General features: G+C 33.9%; 1 protein-coding gene across 9 annotated transcripts in view; it reads left to right on the forward strand.

Annotated features, from left to right (window-relative positions):
• The window catches only part of LOC141452523 (cilia- and flagella-associated protein 298), a 151,783-nt gene that overhangs the window by 57,486 nt on the left and 75,358 nt on the right, over nucleotides 1–18,939 (forward strand). For 2 of the 9 annotated variants that reach the window (XR_012457439.1, XM_074124761.1), the window contains exons 1-2: nucleotides 10,489–11,295; nucleotides 17,483–18,485. The exons of 1 other annotated variant lie outside the window; for it this stretch is intronic. Coding sequence is in view for 7 of the 8 variants with exons in the window: in XM_074124761.1 (XP_073980862.1) it covers nucleotides 17,527–18,485 (959 nt within the window). In the remaining variant the exon portion in view is untranslated. Of the gene's footprint in view, nucleotides 1–10,488; nucleotides 11,352–11,379; nucleotides 11,578–17,482; nucleotides 18,486–18,939 lie in introns of those variants that run through there. 6 more of the 9 variants (XM_074124762.1, XM_074124764.1, XM_074124767.1 and 3 more) reach the window with 6 other exon arrangements.

The following is an 18,939-nucleotide window of genomic DNA, read 5'->3' on the forward strand; positions in this document are numbered from 1 at the left end:
AAACTTGTAATTTACAGGTCCCTTGATTTATTTGGAAACAGTTTTACCGGCAAAAATTCATTTTAAGGGTGTTTCGAGGGGGGAGCAATATTGTTAATCTTTGCTCTAAAATGAAACTTCAGTGCAGTTAATGAATCAAAAGACCTGTAGATTGCACTTATCAGCCAAATATGTGGCCCTAATTCCTAGTTTAACTGGTATCAATTGATTGGTAGGGCTCTTTATGGAACAGATTTTTCATCCTGTTATTTCTCCGCCTCCCAGGTTATTATTTAACTATTAATTTTGATCTTGGTGCGGTAATTTCAGCAAGCAATATTTTATTGGAAGAGACGTTTCTAGGGAGCTTGATGCTTCATGTGAATAGTTTTCCTTTGGTTTAGTTAGTTGTACTCAACTTGATGTTAAGGAGTAATGACAAATAAAATTCAATGTTTAAAAAAACAAAAAAATCGTAAGTAATTTTAAAGAAAAACATATCCAGCAAGTTGTTTTAACTCTTATTAAACTTTGTTTTATATTACATCTAATTACGCAATGTCACACAATAAAGTAATAAAAGAATAAAGAGAAATGTACAACAAAATAAAATAAAAAAAAGAAAACAGCAAGCAAGATCGATTTGTCTGCAACATAGTGACGAAAGCGATCGATGTTAGGAGCGCAGACCGGTCACATATACTAAATTACCTTTATACACAGAATTAAGTACACTTAAATGGTTCTCAACGGATACATTGAGAGGGCTTTTATAATATGAGCTATTAACAAGCATTGTTTATAAATATGATTGAGCTGTTTATGTCTGCATTCAAACCTCTAATTTGGAGTATTTATTTTGTATTTATGTATTTAACTTTAACAAAAAACTATTTGTTAAAATCCAAAGTTATGCCGCAAATTGTAAATAAGAACAGTATTTACAACAATACTGATCAATATTTTGTCATTTAAATTGATGATCACAAAATATTAAAATGTATGATATTAAATTGTTCCGTGTAAAAACGTTATGTTTTGAAGTTAACGTGTGCTTTTTAAATCAAAACTTTTTTTTTTATAGTATAAAAAAAAAAAAAAAATACTAGAGTGGGGATTACAATATTTAATACTGAGGCAAAACATATCAGTACCCTGTTATCACAAGAAGTTGCGACATAAACTGAATTGGTCACGCGAATAAAACGTATTTTGGTTTATTCAACTAAGATTCTTTATACTTGTATAATTGAATCGTGTTATTAACTATTACAATTTAATTCTGAAATATCTATATAGATGTTCCAGTGGTTTTGAGGAAACTTCCAAGTGAATTCGTTAAAAACTTAATCTAGGTTTTTAGGTGCAGAAAATGACTTTAATAATAATTATGTACTTACAATTATCGGAAAGATGTTCCAGAATCTTCTACAGATATTGGGGCCAGCCTGTAGTTACTTTTCTTGAGGCAACCTTTATTGTGTCAATAAGAAAAATAAAAAATAGAAAACTAATTTAATATTCACCCCCCAAGGAAACTAAGTCACTAGATATTTATACTATTTCTTATCAATAATTTTTCTTTTTCGTACTTATTACAAAAAAAGTAATAAAGAAAACTTAAGATAAACCATTATGATGATTTAGTCGGTTGGTTAAAAGTCTGTATTGACACCATGACAGTAACATTAAGTAGGAGGTATACAATATGGCGCGAAACGAGTGGGCGGCCATCTAGTGAAAGGGTGCACTAAGTTTTAACCAGATCAATATCAATTTTACTAGATTTTAAGAGAAATCTGGCGGAATTTCTTGTAATTAAATACATTTGTAGCAAAATTCTTTTAATTTTATTTAATTTTGGGCAGAATAAATCGAAAGGGTATTTTTATTAGAGGAATTAAGTTTAATTATCCACGAGTAAAAAAGCTGAGGAATGCCAATTCACTCGTTCCTCAACTAAAGATTACAAACAAAACAAAAATTCAAACAAAAGCTTGAGAAATAGTATCGCTAACCGCGCAACGCTGTTTAATGATGCATTAATAGTGTTCAGCAATTGAAGAGAATTAAATGGAAATAAATGTTTTAATAAAAGGGATCATGAATTCAGCGCAATAAAATGCCGCTGAACAATTCTCTACAAGAAAAGTACTATTTCATTAATCTTTTATTTACAACATTAATCTGTAAAATCACAGTTAATTCATGTACATAATTGTCAGTTTGTTCGTACAGTTTATTACGTATCAAAAGATAATTCGTTATTTAAAAGATTGTGATCTAATAACATTAATGGTAAAATAACTGAATAATAAAGTTAGTTGTTTTTCAGCCACTTTTTCGCAAACGAAATATTTAAAAGTAAAAAAAGAGAAAAATTTGTAAATTGTTGACAGAGAAAGCCAAATATGTGTTTTATACCTGACAACTAATTTTTCTTAAAATTAATAAATAGACAAATTCACCACTATGAATTCAGTTTGAAAGAAGGTATTTCTAAAAAAGTTAGATGAACATACTTGGTTAGTTCGCGTTTACTTTGTTGTGAGACCCGCAATAGAGCTGTGCATTGCATTTAGTTAATTGGTCGAGCCAAACAAGCAAGCTCTTCATTCTTCCAACCAGCATTTAGATTGCCTCTTTCATCTCTACACATATTTAGTATTTCCAACTATACTCTTTGTACCAGCTGGATTTCCCTTCTTGTCTTTACTATTCTCTATTCCAAGAATAAGTTAGGAATATCGGCTTTCAGATTTTGAATCAGCCAATCAATTCAGTCTTGGATGAGTAACAGATAATCTTCTAAATATTTTTTTGCAGTTAATTGATTTTATTGAAAATAACTCAAAAGAGTTACTTTTTCTTTTAATTTCTGTTCAATGTTAACCATTTGCCTTTCATTTTTATACGACATTTTATCCGAAAAATATCTTTTTAAGGGGCTGTGAAGGAGCAGGCATGTTACTCTCTTCTAATAATTACAATTTTATTTCAGAGAATGTGTAATTTTGAAGCCCACGAACATTTAGCTAAAATATCCAAGTTGATGAATAATTAATTTAAAGTTCGGAAATTACTTTCGCAGATAAATGTTTTATTGTCGATTATTATTATCGATCAATTCAAGTTTTCTAAAAAGAATTATTATTTTTCTTTTATTTATTTAACATAAATCAGAACAGACTTTTATGCCAGTAAGTGCAATAAACAGTTAAAACAATTTGTTACTTGTTCCATAGATAGCGATATCACAGTTTTATGTCTCTCACAGAAAACTTATCCTGGATATGAATCACATGAACTAGTCTAAAATCGTCTGACCTGGAATCTTTATTCATTTCCATATCACAGTAAATTTATTCTTTTATGTTATTATTATTATTAACATCATTATGTTTTTAATCGATCCACCATTTTGGAAAAATATGCATTATTCCATATTATACTTTATTTTATACTAATTAATAGTTCGTGACGAATAGTTCAAGGTAACTCCACCATACGTTTCTCTTTTACATGCGAATTTTACGCTCATGGCATGCATTCTCCCTGTGGGTCAGCTGAGACGTCTGCAGGTTTTTTCTTTTTCTTTTCATTTTTTATTTTTTATTAGCGCCATTTCTCACATGACCATTTTGTTTTTAAACTTTGAATATTGTTATGATAAAATGCAATTAATTCAATGACCTCTTTGTTTTATATTTCTTGTGCAATTTCATCAAATCCTGTAAAAAGGATTAATTTTGTGGAAATTTCTTCTTTTATTTGGAAGATCCTGCTTCTGCAATAGTTTACTTCTTCATTTTTCTCAGCTGGTTAGTAAAGATCTTCTTGAGATCTAGTAGGTCATGACATTGTAACAAAGTTCTTACTTTGCCCAAACAATTTTTAAACCGGATAGAGCATGTTTAGACTGGAATTTCTAATGTAATTCCCATTTCTCTCCATCACTCTTCATCAGATCTTCCTCCATGGGACGGTTGTATCTACCGTCAGCCAGGTAAAGTATCCAGGAATTTATCTCGGCAAAAGTTTTGCAAGCAATATTCCCAAAAAATAAAAATACTAAGAAAAATGTAAGAAATTCTTTCTAGACATACTCTAGACTTGAAAATGAAAGACTTCTTTCGCTGTTATACTGTTATAAAATCCATTTGGACATACGATTGCAAGATTTGGGCTTCAACCAAACATTTCATCTCCTAGTGTACTCAATCCTTCCAGTCTACCAGAATCTTCCGCATTGAACTAAACCGTTCATATTGACCGCAAAATTTCTTTTCTGTAACAATTTATTATAAATATATATATACGATTCCATATAGTTCTAGCTTGGTCAAACCGATCTTTAAACCAGTAAAATTCTAGTGGAAAACAAAAAAACTTCTCGAGAGTTAAATTAGAAATTTTTATCGTCCTTCTGTAGAGTGGCTTGAATCGGTAAGTAAGTTATCTACATTGAATTTTTGTTGGCCATTCAGAAAAAAATAGTAGGAACAAGAGCCTGACAGACGGCATAAGTTGAAAGAATCAGATCTGTCATACACTTTAAATCTCCATCGAATACCGAAATTGTGATAAAATGTTTACATTCGTAAAATTGTACACATTCATTTAAATATCTGCTTAATGATATTCAAATTTTGACTTTTAGATTTGTTTCTGACGACAGAAATAAAAAAAAAAATAAACTAGACGCAGAAAATGATTTACATTTATGGAATAAAATAAAATCAATATCGCGTGAGTTTTGGGGATAAAACTTCTCTCTCTTTTTTTTTTTAACAAAACACTATTTCTCGATTCGAATGTTCATAAAATGTCGAAAAGAACACAATATGGCGTGAGTCAATATCCAACAATGAACCATGGCGCCAGAGAATGATTCGTCTGTTTCCATATATTTCATACTACAATACATTATATTGGATATAAATAAGGCAAAATATTTAATCTATTTTTTTCAAATTTGTTTATTTTACACTGACTAGCCTTTACTTATTGAACTACCTTGATCTCGCCTTTACACTTGATGCGAAGTTTAGGGCGGTCGCTGAGTAAAGTAAAAACTAAAAGTCATATTTTTCAAATTATCGTGGTAAGAATAAAATAACGGAAACTAGCACATACAACGTACAAACCTAAATACCACATCCGGATGGCTGATAAGCCTTTACGCGTAATTCACTTCCGCAAAATTTACAAATTGTCGAAACAAATTTCTTCTAAAAAAAAAAATAAATGAAATTTAAAAGTAATCTAATCGCTAGTTACAGGAAGGAAGTGTTTGAATCGCAAAAACAAAAAAATTGGAAATTTAAAAGGAATTATAACGATTTCCGGTCCTCTGAATTTAAAAGAAGTAAATTTTGAAATAGATTCCGTTTTTGTTTGTGTTCGTGAAACTAGACTAAGAGCAAATTATCTACAATTTTTCCACGTGCAGGTGATAGAGAAAGTTGTTGTTAGGATAGAAGCTGAGCATGCGTTTCTTTTTCAAGACTTACTGCGATTGTAATTCAGTTCAGCCATTGATTGGATATTTTATATTTTATTTAAGTTGCTGTAGAGTATTATACAATTTTATATTTACAATTTTTTTTTTTTAATTTACACCACACTGAACCAAGTTTGGTGATTTTTAGTGCGGGATCCAAGTTTGCTATTCTAGAATTCCTTATTGACTTCCGCATAATAGATAGAACTCTGTTGGGTTAAGTCACCCTCGATATCTATGATCTCAGAAAGTAAATTAACTTCCTTAATTTAAAAAGAATAAAGATAAATCCCATAAATGATGTGGTCTCTACTGTTTATTACTAACATCGGTTTAATAAATACAACTTTTATATTTATAAATTAGCAATGTTTTTTAAATATTACTCGAACTATTACACCCTGATTCTATACTTGAAAGAAACCTTCTTGCTAATCTAACTTCTAACTTTAATATGCGATAACCAATGCAAAAATTGATTTATTTAGTCTTAGAAAAAAAATTAAAAATACCTTAAAAAATTACCTTTAAATAAAAAAACATCTCCTTCTATTGGATTATTCATAAATGACTGTCTACAGTGATCGATTACCATTATTCAATCGAGAACAGTGAAATGACCTTATTCCTTATTTGGTTGTTGTTTTAACGTATTATTTTATATTTTATTTCTTTTCAATAAAATATTAACTTTAAAAATTGTTTAATAATTAATAAATAAATGATAAAATTCTAGCGTTCCCCCTAGTTTTTTGATTTAAGGTTTTGAAACTGTCTATTATCACAGCGAATGTTTTGAAAGTTCTCTGACTATGAAAAAAATGTTAGTGTTTACTATAAATGGGAGAATGTGGCTACTTATCCCATTTTCCTGTTATTATTACTTCGCCCAAGAATGCTGTGGAGAATCGTACGCTGTGGATTCACGTGAAAGTGTATTACTTTAATTTATCTCAGCGCCATGGCAAGTGTTGAGTGTCTGTCTTCAATAAGAGACAAAGATTAGTATAGTAGATTGTTAAATTGATTAGTTTTCTAATAATGTGGATGTTGACCGTTGAAAACATTCCTTGGATTGGCTACGAATCTCTAGCATTGCAATTTAAGATTTCATAATTTTCCGCTTGGCTAAATATGGACGCGTCTACCAATTTTCCGATATTAAATTATCGTAGAAGATCGATAATTTCAAGGCAAGTGGACAGAAAAACGAAAATGGAAAGATAACGTAAGCGATTTTGATTACAACGAAGAATTTAAGGGATGACATTTGCTAAGCTAAAGTTGAGAAAATAAAAGAAACTCCATTCAAAGTTATATGCCCAACATTTCTATAAAATTGTTTATTTCCAGCTACTGAAATTATTATTAGAATCATCACTCGTGATCTTATTGCCTTCTCAACTGAATCATCCTGAATTCGCCTAAATAGTTTCAACTTTAAAAATTGCGATGAGGAAAACCGCATGAAAATTCGCACCAGATTTTTTTTCAATTAGGCAGTGTTTATCAATATTTTAACAGATATTTTGATAACTTTTTTCTGATAACCTCTTACTAAATTTTAGATAGTGATAGTGCCAATCTCGTATCTTATTTCAATATCAGACCAGTCTGATCTCTAAATCTAAGGGCAGGCCGCTGTAGTCGAATCCGGGATCTCCGCTTGGGAATCCAGAAAGTTAACTAATCCGTTCTTTAAGTATTATTATTATTATTACTATTATTATTATTTTTTTTTTTTTTTTTTTATAGATCAACCGCAAGCTCCCCTGGATTACGCGACAACGAAAAGACTCCTACGTCATAAATTTAACTCCGAGGCGATAGAGAGTTTTGAAAGGCAGGCAGAAGGGAAAAAGTGGAGGGTTCTGCTTGAACAGGGAGGACGAATTCCCCATAACCTCCCCAGAAACGAATTAGTTGCCTGTTTCAGACTAGCCACTGGACACGATTACCTGCAGGCTCATCTTGCCCGAATTGGAGTCGTGAACAGCCCTACCTGTGTGTTGTGTGGCGTTGGGAGCATGACTGGCTCTCACCTAGATGAGTGCCAAGCTCTTTTAGACATTCAACAACTGCCAATTAGGCAGACTGATATCTATATCAATCTATTTTATATTGGACTGCTCGAAGTCGAATGGCTGAACGCCAATCATGACTTGGCATTGGAAAAAAAAAATAATAATAATTTTTTTTTTATGGTTTAAGGCTCGTCAACATCTAAGGTTATTGGCGCCCGGAGCTTTTTTTCAGTGCACTGCCGGCCTCCGGACAGTGTTCTCTCGTTACACTGTCCATCACCGGACAGTGAGCTGTAAGAAGCTCCTAGGAAGAGAAAATCTAAGGGTCAGCAGCTGGATTCGAACCCGGGACCTCCGCGTGGGAGTCCAGTATGCTAACCTCATAGCTAATCCCTTCCCTATTATTATTATTATTAAAACAGCATTATAAAGCCTCGGACCCAAGACCAAAAGATATAATTATGGATATTATTCTAACTCCACACACGCTAAAACTTGAGACGATTATGGACTTGGCAGAATTCATTCATACATATAAAAATGGTATTAAAGCACATTCAGAATACTTCTAAAGTCCTTAGTTTTTTTTATTTATCGATTTTGGATAATGTTTTATTAAAATACTTTGAATTAATTTCTTCGAGTTATAAATAAACGCAGTGAATAAAGGTGATTCTTTATTGGCGGAAAATAAAGGTGAAATACAATGTTCATTGATTGGTCGCTATTACTTACATTATTAATACTAAATCAATGTTACAATATTTATATTTAGTACAGAGCAGTTGATAAGAGTCCAGGTTATTGTGTTCACAGTAATCCATTCTTCCCTGCTTGCTTTAAAGAAATGAAAAATACTACATCTTGTTCATGTTCAAGAACAAATAATAAATAAACTATTGTAGCGCTTAATGAATGATTTGAAAATATTATTGGCTTAACTTTTTTTTATACTACATTCAAGGACGAAGTTCCTCGCACATGTTTTGAAAAATTCAGATCTTAATAAAGGAAAAACTTCCCCTTTTTTCATGGTCGTTATATGGCCATGAAACTGACGGTTAGAATTGTTTAAAGCGAAGGTAGACTCTCTTTCTCTTTGTGGAGCACTGGTGCTTGATTTAAGTACTTTCGTACTTCTTCTCATTGCGACGCTTTCTAAAATGTTGCTACAAAGTATGCTAATAAAAATGACGAAGGAAGTTTCATCTAAATTCTATCTTAAATTCATAATACAAAATTATTTCTAAAAAATGTAAATTTACTTTTTAATTTAATTGATTACAATAACTTTTGCATCTTTTTCTTAGGTTGCTTTCTTACATATCGATATAATACATTATAAAGTTGGTAATAGTTTTACGCAGTATAACGAGGTGTGGCTATTAAATAACGAGACTATTGCTATAAAACATTTTACTTTAAATTTATACATATTTAGTTATTATCATCTTCAATATACACCACTCCCCTATCCCTACAATGCTCCATGCGAATTTACCATTGTTCGAAACAGTGTTGGAAGTCTTTTTCTGTGAGCTCCTGTATGACGCGCGCTCTTTTTCTTTCACAGCTTCAACGGACTGAAATCCGTGTTCCTTTTATTGCAGATTTGACTTTAGGGAAAGATAAAAGTCACATGGGGGCCAGGTCAGACGAATAAGGCGGATGGCCTAAAACCATGGGATGTTGTACTTGGCTAGAAACGTCTTGACTGGCAATGCAGTGTGTGCCGGCGCGTTGTCTTGATGGAGAACCCATGACTTGTTATTCCACAAATCGGTTCGTTTTTCCCTTACTCTTTCACGGAGTTGAGCAAGCACCTCATGGTAGTAATGATGATTACTTATAATCGATATTTTCATCCGTTTTGGACGTGGAAAGGCGACCCAGGCGGTCAACATCTCCACACCTCGTATATTTATACATTGAAAATTCCATGTAAGATATCCTAGGATTGTTTACAACTTCACAGTTCTTGTTTTCATTCGGTACTAATTGTAAGAAATCGCTGCACTCTATGTAAGGTAGGCAGAAACATTTTCTGCTTTGCTAGACTATAAAATGTATTGACCACCCCATTTCTTAAATGATCTTGATATCAACCTGCAGTTCCCATTTTGACACCAAGAAACAACACTTCTTCCGGCCAATTTATTTTCACCCGAACAATTAAAAAAAAAAAAAATTGAAATGATAACTTATTTTGGTTATCCGGATGCCCTGCATCTCTGGCACCCTGCCAGAAGACTCCTTGCAGCCCCAGTTGAATAAAGTAATGATTTTTCTTGCAGATAAACCTTTTCCCTTTTGAGTTCAGATCACGGTTAGGCATGTATCCCGCCTAGTAAACATATCTTACTACTACTAGTACTCCTCATCCTACACCTTATTAAATATTAAATCTATCTAACACTCCTTCTGCCGTAGTAAATTGAGTAGTTATCAGCCGCAATTTTTCGCCTGCTTTTATTTAGATTGCCTTGCAACAGATCTTAGAAATTATAGCTATTCGAAGACTTTATTTCAAGTGCCTTGATTCTAACTTTGAACTCTAGTATTCCAGATCTTTTTTTTCTGAGTGTGGAATGTTTAGGAACAGCATACAAAGCCATCATAGTTGGAGTAATTACAATACGCAACTAATAATTACAATTACAATAAGTAATTACAATATACAAGTATTTTTTATTTTATATAAATGCCATTCTTATTATCCTATAAAAATATATCTGGCCAGCTCTTCCAGGCTTTTCGGGCACTAAAATGTCCCCAGTTTTCTACAGCTCCTGTCTCTACCACAGTTCTATTCGATGAACGACGTTCGCTGAAGAAACGAGGAATGATAAACATCTAGTGTTGTATGTGATCGAAACATCATTGAAATCGAATTCTTGACGCCAAACTGATTAATAAACCTATGATGTTGAATCGAGAGTCCAAAAATACAGAGAGAGAAAAAAAGGCATACTGTGTCGGATAAAATCAACGATATTGTTCAACACTGCATGAGATTTCTTACTCGAGACATCTCCTTTAATAGAATAGAAGAACCAATCATAACATGTGGGTGCATATTACTAAATCGATGTAGGAAAAGTAAATTGATATTTCAGGGGCTGAAGATGGTACCTTACGAAGTTACTTCGTATTCAGTATTTATATAATAGAGAGGTTGGTTTAATTATCCTGCCCTATACGTGAATATATGAGAGTTTCGTTATAAATGGTTGTTACTTAAGTTATAGTTAAGTGAAACTTTACTGGCATTTTGTTAGGAAATTTGTTGGAATCACAGTAAGTAGGGCGTATTTCCTATTGGCAAGATGGACTCTGCGCTTATTTTATTATGTTTAAATTTGATAAATAGAATTGGTGAATATCCATTTTACATTGATAATAATTGTGAGCGAGCCATTGGTGGTGGAACAAGTGGAGGCGGCATGAAATAGTGGGGGAATTTTAGCCGGGCTGTGGCGCCGTCCCCAGTAGTCATGGAGCTGGCGCATAGTCCGGGCTATCTAGAGATGTGAACTCTTTGTTTTGGTTTCATTTTATTTTAAAAAAAAAAAAGAAAAGAAAAATAATAATAAGTTATTAGATTTTACTCGTTCTAAAAGTATTGTTTCATTTAGTTTTACTTTTTTTTTGGTTATCTAAAACATAACAGTAAAACATTTGCACGTCAAGTTCTACCGGAAATTACATGAAAAAGAAAAAAGTTCTGATAATAAAGTTATTACATAAAACATAATCTGTGCGTATCTACAACACTAGCTTCTCTTCAGTGTATGTATCTTAAATATTATTGTCCTCTACCGCCAGAAGTGGAGTTTTTACTGACGGTATGAGGGGAATAATATACTGCATGTTTGGTGTGGTGTTTTCTATATTCTATTAATGTTTTAGTTGATGTGGTTATCTTTTAAAACAATAATTACAATTGTCTCTTGTACAGCGGTATTTTTTTGTCTGTATGTATGTGCATTTTTTTTTGGTTTGCGTTTTGCATCACGTTTTAGGAGCTTCGATATTGAGGAAAATATAAAACTCAAGAGCACTATTCGAATTGTTAGTTCAATGTTTAGTAATTACATTTAGTTCTCTCGATGTTGCATGATTCAATATTCAATATTATGAATACTAATCCACCAATAATAGCAATAAAGTACGGGTCTACCCAACAATAAAGGGGATTCATGTTTTTTTGGGGGTTATTACGTAAAAATCTTCTTGAGAAGTACCAAATTATAATCCTTTACTTATAATCATATTGTACATTAAAAGAATTAAAGGAGAATCGAAACCTGTTGGTAACCTCACTTTAGGCTATATTTTGAAGAGTTATCTAATACTAGTAATTTATTGATAATCTTAAAACATTATCTAATTTCTTTTTTCAGTTATCTTTATTTCAAACTGAATGCATAAAAAAACTATTAATCGTCTAGCCACACACTTCCAAATACTAATATTAAGTTATTCAAATTCAGCTTTATACATTTAATTATCTTTGGTATGGAATGGTAAAATTCTTTAATAAATGTTACTAAATGACGTAGCAAGGAGAAAAGCAGCGATGTTGCTTTTTCCAGAACTGGACAAATGCTTTATAAAACTGCGAGATCAAAAATGAATTAAAACGTGAGAGATTCCCTTGTGAAGAATTCGTGAAAAATCTAAGATTACCGCAATACCGGATCCATGGAACCAGGCTTACGCCAATTTTTACATCCCAACAGCGAAACTACTACGTACATTCCAGATACAAATCCTTCGTCCGGACATTAATAAGGAGCTTTTTTTAGTGAATCTTTTCTTTTTTTTATACGAGGGTCGTTTGAAAAGTCCGTGCAAAAATAAAAACTACTTAATTTTTTGGAGTAAACCTTTTTTATTTTTCAACATAGTCTCCTTTTAGGCTTATACACTTCGTCCAACGCTGCTCTAGTTTGTTGATCCCTTCCGAATAATAGGATTTGTCCAAGTCTGAAAAATAGCCATTCGTTTCTGCAATCACCTCCTCGTTTGAATAAAATCTTTTTCCCGCCAGCCATTTCTTCATATTGGGGAACAAATAGTGGTCCGAGGGAGCCAAGTCTGGAGAATAGGGGGGATGTGAAACGAGTTGGAACCCTATTTCCATTAATTTTGCGACCACAACTGCTGAGGTGTGAGCTGGTGCGTTGTCGTGATGGAAAAGGACTTTTTTGTGGGCCAATCGTGGGCGTTTTTCTTGCAGCTCGGTTTTCAAACGGTCCAATAACGATGAATAATATGCACCTGTAATAGTTTTACCCTTTTCCAGATAGTCGATGAGGATTATTCCTTGCGAATCCCAAAAGACAGTCGCCATAATCTTTCCGGCCGAAGGAACGGTCTTCGCCTTTTTTGGCGCAGATTCCCCCTTGGTAACCCATTGTTTAGATTGTTCTTTGGCCTCAGGAGTGTGGTGATGTATCCATGTTTCATCCACAGTGACGAAACGACGCTTAAAGTCCTGCGGATTCTTCTGGAACAGCTGCAAACCGTCCTTGCAACACTTCACACGATTTCGTTTTTGGTCAAGCGTGAGCAATCGCGGCACCCATCTTGCGGATAGCTTTGTCATGTCCAAATGTTGATGCAAAATATTATGTACCCGTTCATTCGAGATGCCCACAGCACTAGCAATCTCACGCACCTTCACTCTTCTGTCATCCATCACCATATCATGGATTTTATCAATGATTTCTGGAGTAGTAACCTCAACAGGGCGTCCAGAACGTTCAGCGTCACTTGTGCCCATATGGCCACTCCGAAAATTTTGAAACCACTTATAAACTGTTCTAATCGAAGGTGCAGAGTCACCATAATGTTTATCAAGCTTCTCTTTAGTCTCCTGAGGCGTTTTGCCTTTCATAAAGTAGTGTTTAATCAACACACGAAATTCTTTTTCGTCCATTTTTTGAAAATCACTCGACTTCCTCGATTCAAACGAATGCCAAACACAAAGAAATAGACCGAACTGGCTGTAACTTGGTGTGTATTCTTCCAAGAGATGCTACTAACTAAACATAACCTCGATACGCGCCAGTAGTGCTATCTCTCTGACTTTGCACGGACTTTTCAAACGACCCTCGTAAACTCCTTGCATCAAATTACAAGTTGGCTGTGAGGATTGTTTTACATTATAATATACTGCGAACGTTAGTGTCTTATGATTCGTTTGCTAATTTTTTACAATACATTAGAAACGTTGTTAGCTCTTCTTTTATTTTTGTTTAGACTGCAAACAACTCATGAAGTTCGAAACGTTTCCAATGTGATTAATAAACGATTCTCGAGACTGTAATTTTAGCTTTTGTAATCATAATATTCCTAGCAACTTCATAAAAACGAGTATTACTTTTATTGGAACCATTTTTATACAATTAATGATTTAGCGCGCAATTATTTCTTAATTTTTCAAAATATAGAGTTTCGGTAAAGCGAATTTAAATATTTAAAATGAAATATTAAGCGTAATAGACAATGTTTCGATAAATTTATTTAAAAAAAAAGAATCAGTACAAACGAGTCTTCTAGGATTAGTACAAAAAAATTAATAGAACTAGAAAATACATTACGTTAAGTTATAAAATGTTTCTTCCTTACGAGTGTTGCAAATAAAACCTTATTGCTGTTTATTTCCTCATTATAACGACATTTATTTTGGAAAGCAAGTTTAATGTATAAGTTAATAAGTACGAAATACAATTTCCATTACCTAAAAGAAAAATACAAAGCAAAAGGTTTAAAAAAAGTATTAGGGCAGAACGGTACCCGAGGTTACAACTACGGTTGAAATAGAAATAAGATTGCTTGTAGATGGAAGAGAGATTTCATGCAACACATCGTAACAAGAATATCTCTCGCAGAAAAAAATGAAACTGTTAACTATGTGGGTAAAGCGCAAAGAAAATTTGAATAAAAAGAAATTGTTCCTTTAATCTGTGTTAAATGCCAGGCCACCAATTTGAACATTTCCTTAATTCAATATTAAGTTCTTTGCATTCACGGAGCTCAATGTGCTTTTTACTCTCTAATTCATGGCCTCAAATGCCACTGAAATTCATTCATGGATAGCCTCGGTTTCAACAATCACTTCAATTACGCCAAATTGCTTAATATTCCCAACATTTCTTAGTTAGATATAGCTCAATGTTCATCTTGATCTAGAAATTTAAACTCTGTAAAACTTCCTCACTATTGCATCTGCAATGTTCATTTTTTATTCAGCAGAATACAATAATAATTGTACCAAAAAATTAATTTAAAAAACTTATTCTGAACTGAATTTAATCCCTAATAACAGTCGTGCTCCTAAAGTCTTGTATTTTGATTTCAAATTGCCGAACGAATTTAAGCTATCTTTTCCTTAAATATATGGAATTCTCGAAGTAGAATGCCCTTGCTGATATAAGTTGGATATTTTATTCTTTAAATTCTTTAATTTGTGGTCTGGTTAAGGTAAAACTGTGAGTCTACTCGTAATCGGCAACCCCAGTAACAGTCTGAGTTTTATAATATTGTCTCCAATTCTTTCTTATAAAGTTATCCATAGCAATTCTGGTTAGAAATCGGTAAGCAATGGGAAGATTTAACTCAGGGTGAAAGAAGAATAGCCGCTACACTACCCAGAGCTGTGTTTGTGTCCAGTTTTAGTACATTTACTGAACATGATCTCCAGTATCTTAAAGGGTGTCGAATGCTCCTTCTTGTGTGTTCTAAGAGGTGGTTAGGAACTGATCGTTCTACATTTAGATTCTAGTTCAGAACTTTCGAAATTCATTTGTAGATGATTACGCTGGTACTTCAGTGTAACTATATTGGGCTGCAAGATCGTGCAGGGACGAAGCGTCTTCTCGCGTCTTAGCGTAGTTTCTGGGGAGGAGATTTCTTTTTTTGAAATGCACTAGAGTTTTCCAGGTACAGGAATTTTTCTCTTTATTCTCAAATTCCCTTATTTCTTGAATCGTTCTTGCTTGTTCAATATTCACGTACTTTCTTACTTACTAAATAGCTCTTCAGCTCTGATCGAGCCTTGGCCGTCCTGACAACCTCGAACCACCTCTCTCTCTGTCCAGCGCCTTCCTCTCCAGCTTCCGCAAGTCAGCCTCCACATCCTGCATCCAACGCCTTCTTGGCCGCCCTCTACCTCTTGTACCCTCCATTTTGGAGAAAAGTAGTTTTTTTGACATCCGATTATCCCCGGTATTCGCACCACATGGCCCAACCATTCAATTCTTCTCGCCTTTATGAATTGCACTATGTCATTTTCCTGATACATCTCTTAAAGCTCATTGTTAGTTCTTATTTTCCACTCTCCCATCACCAATGTGGCACCGTATATCTTTTTTAAAATCTTCCTATCAAATATTCTTAACTTATTCACAGTCGCCGCACAAAGGGTCCAAGTTTCCGCTGAATATGTCACAATTGGCCTCAATCAATGTTTTATATAAATTAATTTTTTGTTTTACGTGACAATAGAGAAGAAAGGAATAGCTTAATATTGGCGAAATAGACACGGCTTCCGGCCAGGATCCTGCAATTCACCTCGGGTGCAATCCTGTGTCTCGCTGTTAAGCTCAGCTCCTAAGTATATGAATGATTTCACCTTTTCGAAAGTGAACCCCTCCACTTTTAGGAATTGTAAATTTTTGATATTTAAACAAGAATCGGAGATTTATTTTTCAGTAATTCTTAAATAATTAATAACTTAAAAAAAATGAACGTTTTTGGTTGGTCAATAATTTCGTAGGCTGATGCTGGACATAAGAAAGTTGAAACCCTTTCACTAAAACATGAGCCCTACCTTTCTTTAGGCGTTATGGATCGCTCTCTCGGTTGTAACACTTACATTACGTATTCATTCCGGCGTAATCTACAAGTCCATAAAAACTTTTAAATGGCATAAAACAATCTAAAAATATATTTGATCTGTACGATTATTATCACAATTGATACTGGTCAAATATAAAGAAGTAAATAAAATTCACTTTTAATTATCAGTTAAGAGCACTAATTAAGAGCAGTTTCAATTAGCAGAAAATTATCTTCAACTATTTTTTGGGAGGTTTTTGGTGTTGGAAACAAAAGCATTTGCCCCGATTCTTCTCTTTTGCTTACCTACCGCTTTTAACGTCCCTTAAATTGTTTTCTCTGAATAGGATACATTCGAGAGCCTTAACAGAACAATAGATGCTGGCTACTTTAAAATCTCTAGCCTCCATTACCCGCTAACTAATTCTCCTAGCAATTTAATTCTAATTTGTATTTAATTTCTTTTATTCTAAAAGCAGTGCTAGTTTAATTTAGTTCTCGTGTACTGAGAGGAAGTTAAGTTGGTAGCTCTGACCTTTACACACTCATATGTTGCGCCTTTTTTTTTTTTTGTTAGAGTTAGCCATTATTAGGCTCAGTTGTAATTACTTACTTTTATCAGCGCTGTGACATTTACGAATATGCTTAGTTATAATTTATCTTAACACAATAATGGGTTATTGACGAATATGATTGATTTTCTAAATTTTGTGAGGATTTTGTTATAATTACGATCAAAAATCGGACTAAAAAACATCTTGTCCAATTAATAATTGATTCCGTGATCTCCTGAATCTTCTTAAGAAGATTTTTACTTTTAATTAAAGTACCCTGCCTAATTAATAATACAAATCAATTAAAAAAATTGGAATTATATAGTTTCACATTAAGGGGGTTTGCAGAGATCAGAAATTAGTAGATTCTGCGAAAGAGTCAGGTGTAAAAGAGGTGGTATGGTGGATTAGTATAGCAGTGTGTGTGTACATGTCTGTGTTCTTTGTGTATTTAATGTATTAGTGTGTTCCTTGCTATCGGTGTTTTCACAGTTGTTGTATGGTTGGACACTGTTTGTTGATTTGTTAACAAATATGATACTTGTGGGGGTTGATGAATGATGGAGAGGGGTCAGTGTTGCAGGTGATGGAGGTGAGTTAGTAGGCTCTCTTCCACAATATGGCTGAACAGCCGCCTGGCGAACAGACCTTCGCACAGAAATTGCTCTTCTACGTCACTGCCAGCTTCATCCTCCTCGCCACTTTCAGCCTGTTCGCCTTCCTCTTCCTTGTGCCTTTCGTCATTGAGCCAGCCTTCACAACAATCTTCATGGAATTCGATGAAACACCAGCTACTTGTGTTACACTTGATTCAGTAACTAAAAGAGGACTATCAAATTGTTCATGGACATCTTGTAAAGAGGGTTGCACTAAGGAAGTGTATGATTGTACGCAAGTTAGGGTCAGTTATAAGGTGGACGAGGCTGTGAGAACCGCGGAGGACGATGCCGTCAGGGTCCGCAGAGCGATTAGAGATTATGATTATCCCCAAGGTTATGATCAAATACCACCAGAAATTGAAGAAGAAGAAGAAGATATGGAAGGTACCGACGCACAAGGCATTGTGCCAGGATTCGCGCCAAACGGAAGTGAATGGTACTTTATTGGCGCGAAACTTTATCCAAATGTAAAAGGATGTGGATATCCGCCCATGCTCAATTGTTCTATTTGGCTGAAAGCGCATAAGGAAATTGGGTCCAACTTCTCATGTTACTATTCAAGAATTGAACCGGGTCTAGTTATAACCGATCTTGATATGGGACAGGTGTATATGAACTTGGTGTACGCAATGGCCATACCCATCCCGTCCTTTATAGTGTCCTGTATTTACCTAGCCATGGCCTATTTGTATATCTACAATGAGGATCCACCAGAAGGTGAGGCCGAAGAGAGTACACCTTTGCCACTGTCCACACCAGTACCTCCGCCCACATCGGGAGCTCTCACACCAGCCTCTGAAGTTTTCCGCGAGGATCTAGTCAGCTTTGGACATCAGCTCAAGGTGGCTATGGCTGACGACATTAGCCGGGAGAGCATCTTCACCGACAGTGTACCACTCAGTACCAATTCAATCAATGGGTAATTTCTTTTAATCTACTAGTTGATTTTTTTCATGTAATAAGCATAGTTTTAATTAATATTCATTCAGAGATACCAGTTTCTAAGGATATTAAATTTTTTGCCGATATATTATACTTTGTATGCTGTTTTATATAGGAAGCTGAGATGATTGCTGCATTGTACATACCACAACATTTAAGAAAAATAATATGTACATATATTTCTAATTTTCGTGCCCAGTTTATAGAATTAGTTTCCAAATTTTAGGCAAGATTAGGATTTGTTCAAAAAAACGTTACACAATAGATTAATTTAAAATCAATAAATCCATTAAAAAAGTATTTTTCAACTTGCGTTAGTTTTATTCCAGTTATATTCTAAGCTAATTTAGTGGACGTCCTACAGTGATTCTTCCAAACCCAGCTAGGATTGAGAGTGAGAGATGAAATGGGATCATCTTGATACGAATTCT

The sequence above is a fragment of the Rhodnius prolixus genome, unplaced genomic scaffold, assembly GCF_049639745.1.
Source record: "Rhodnius prolixus isolate KJV_2025 unplaced genomic scaffold, Rpr scaffold_3, whole genome shotgun sequence".
NCBI lineage: Eukaryota > Metazoa > Arthropoda > Insecta > Hemiptera > Reduviidae > Rhodnius > Rhodnius prolixus.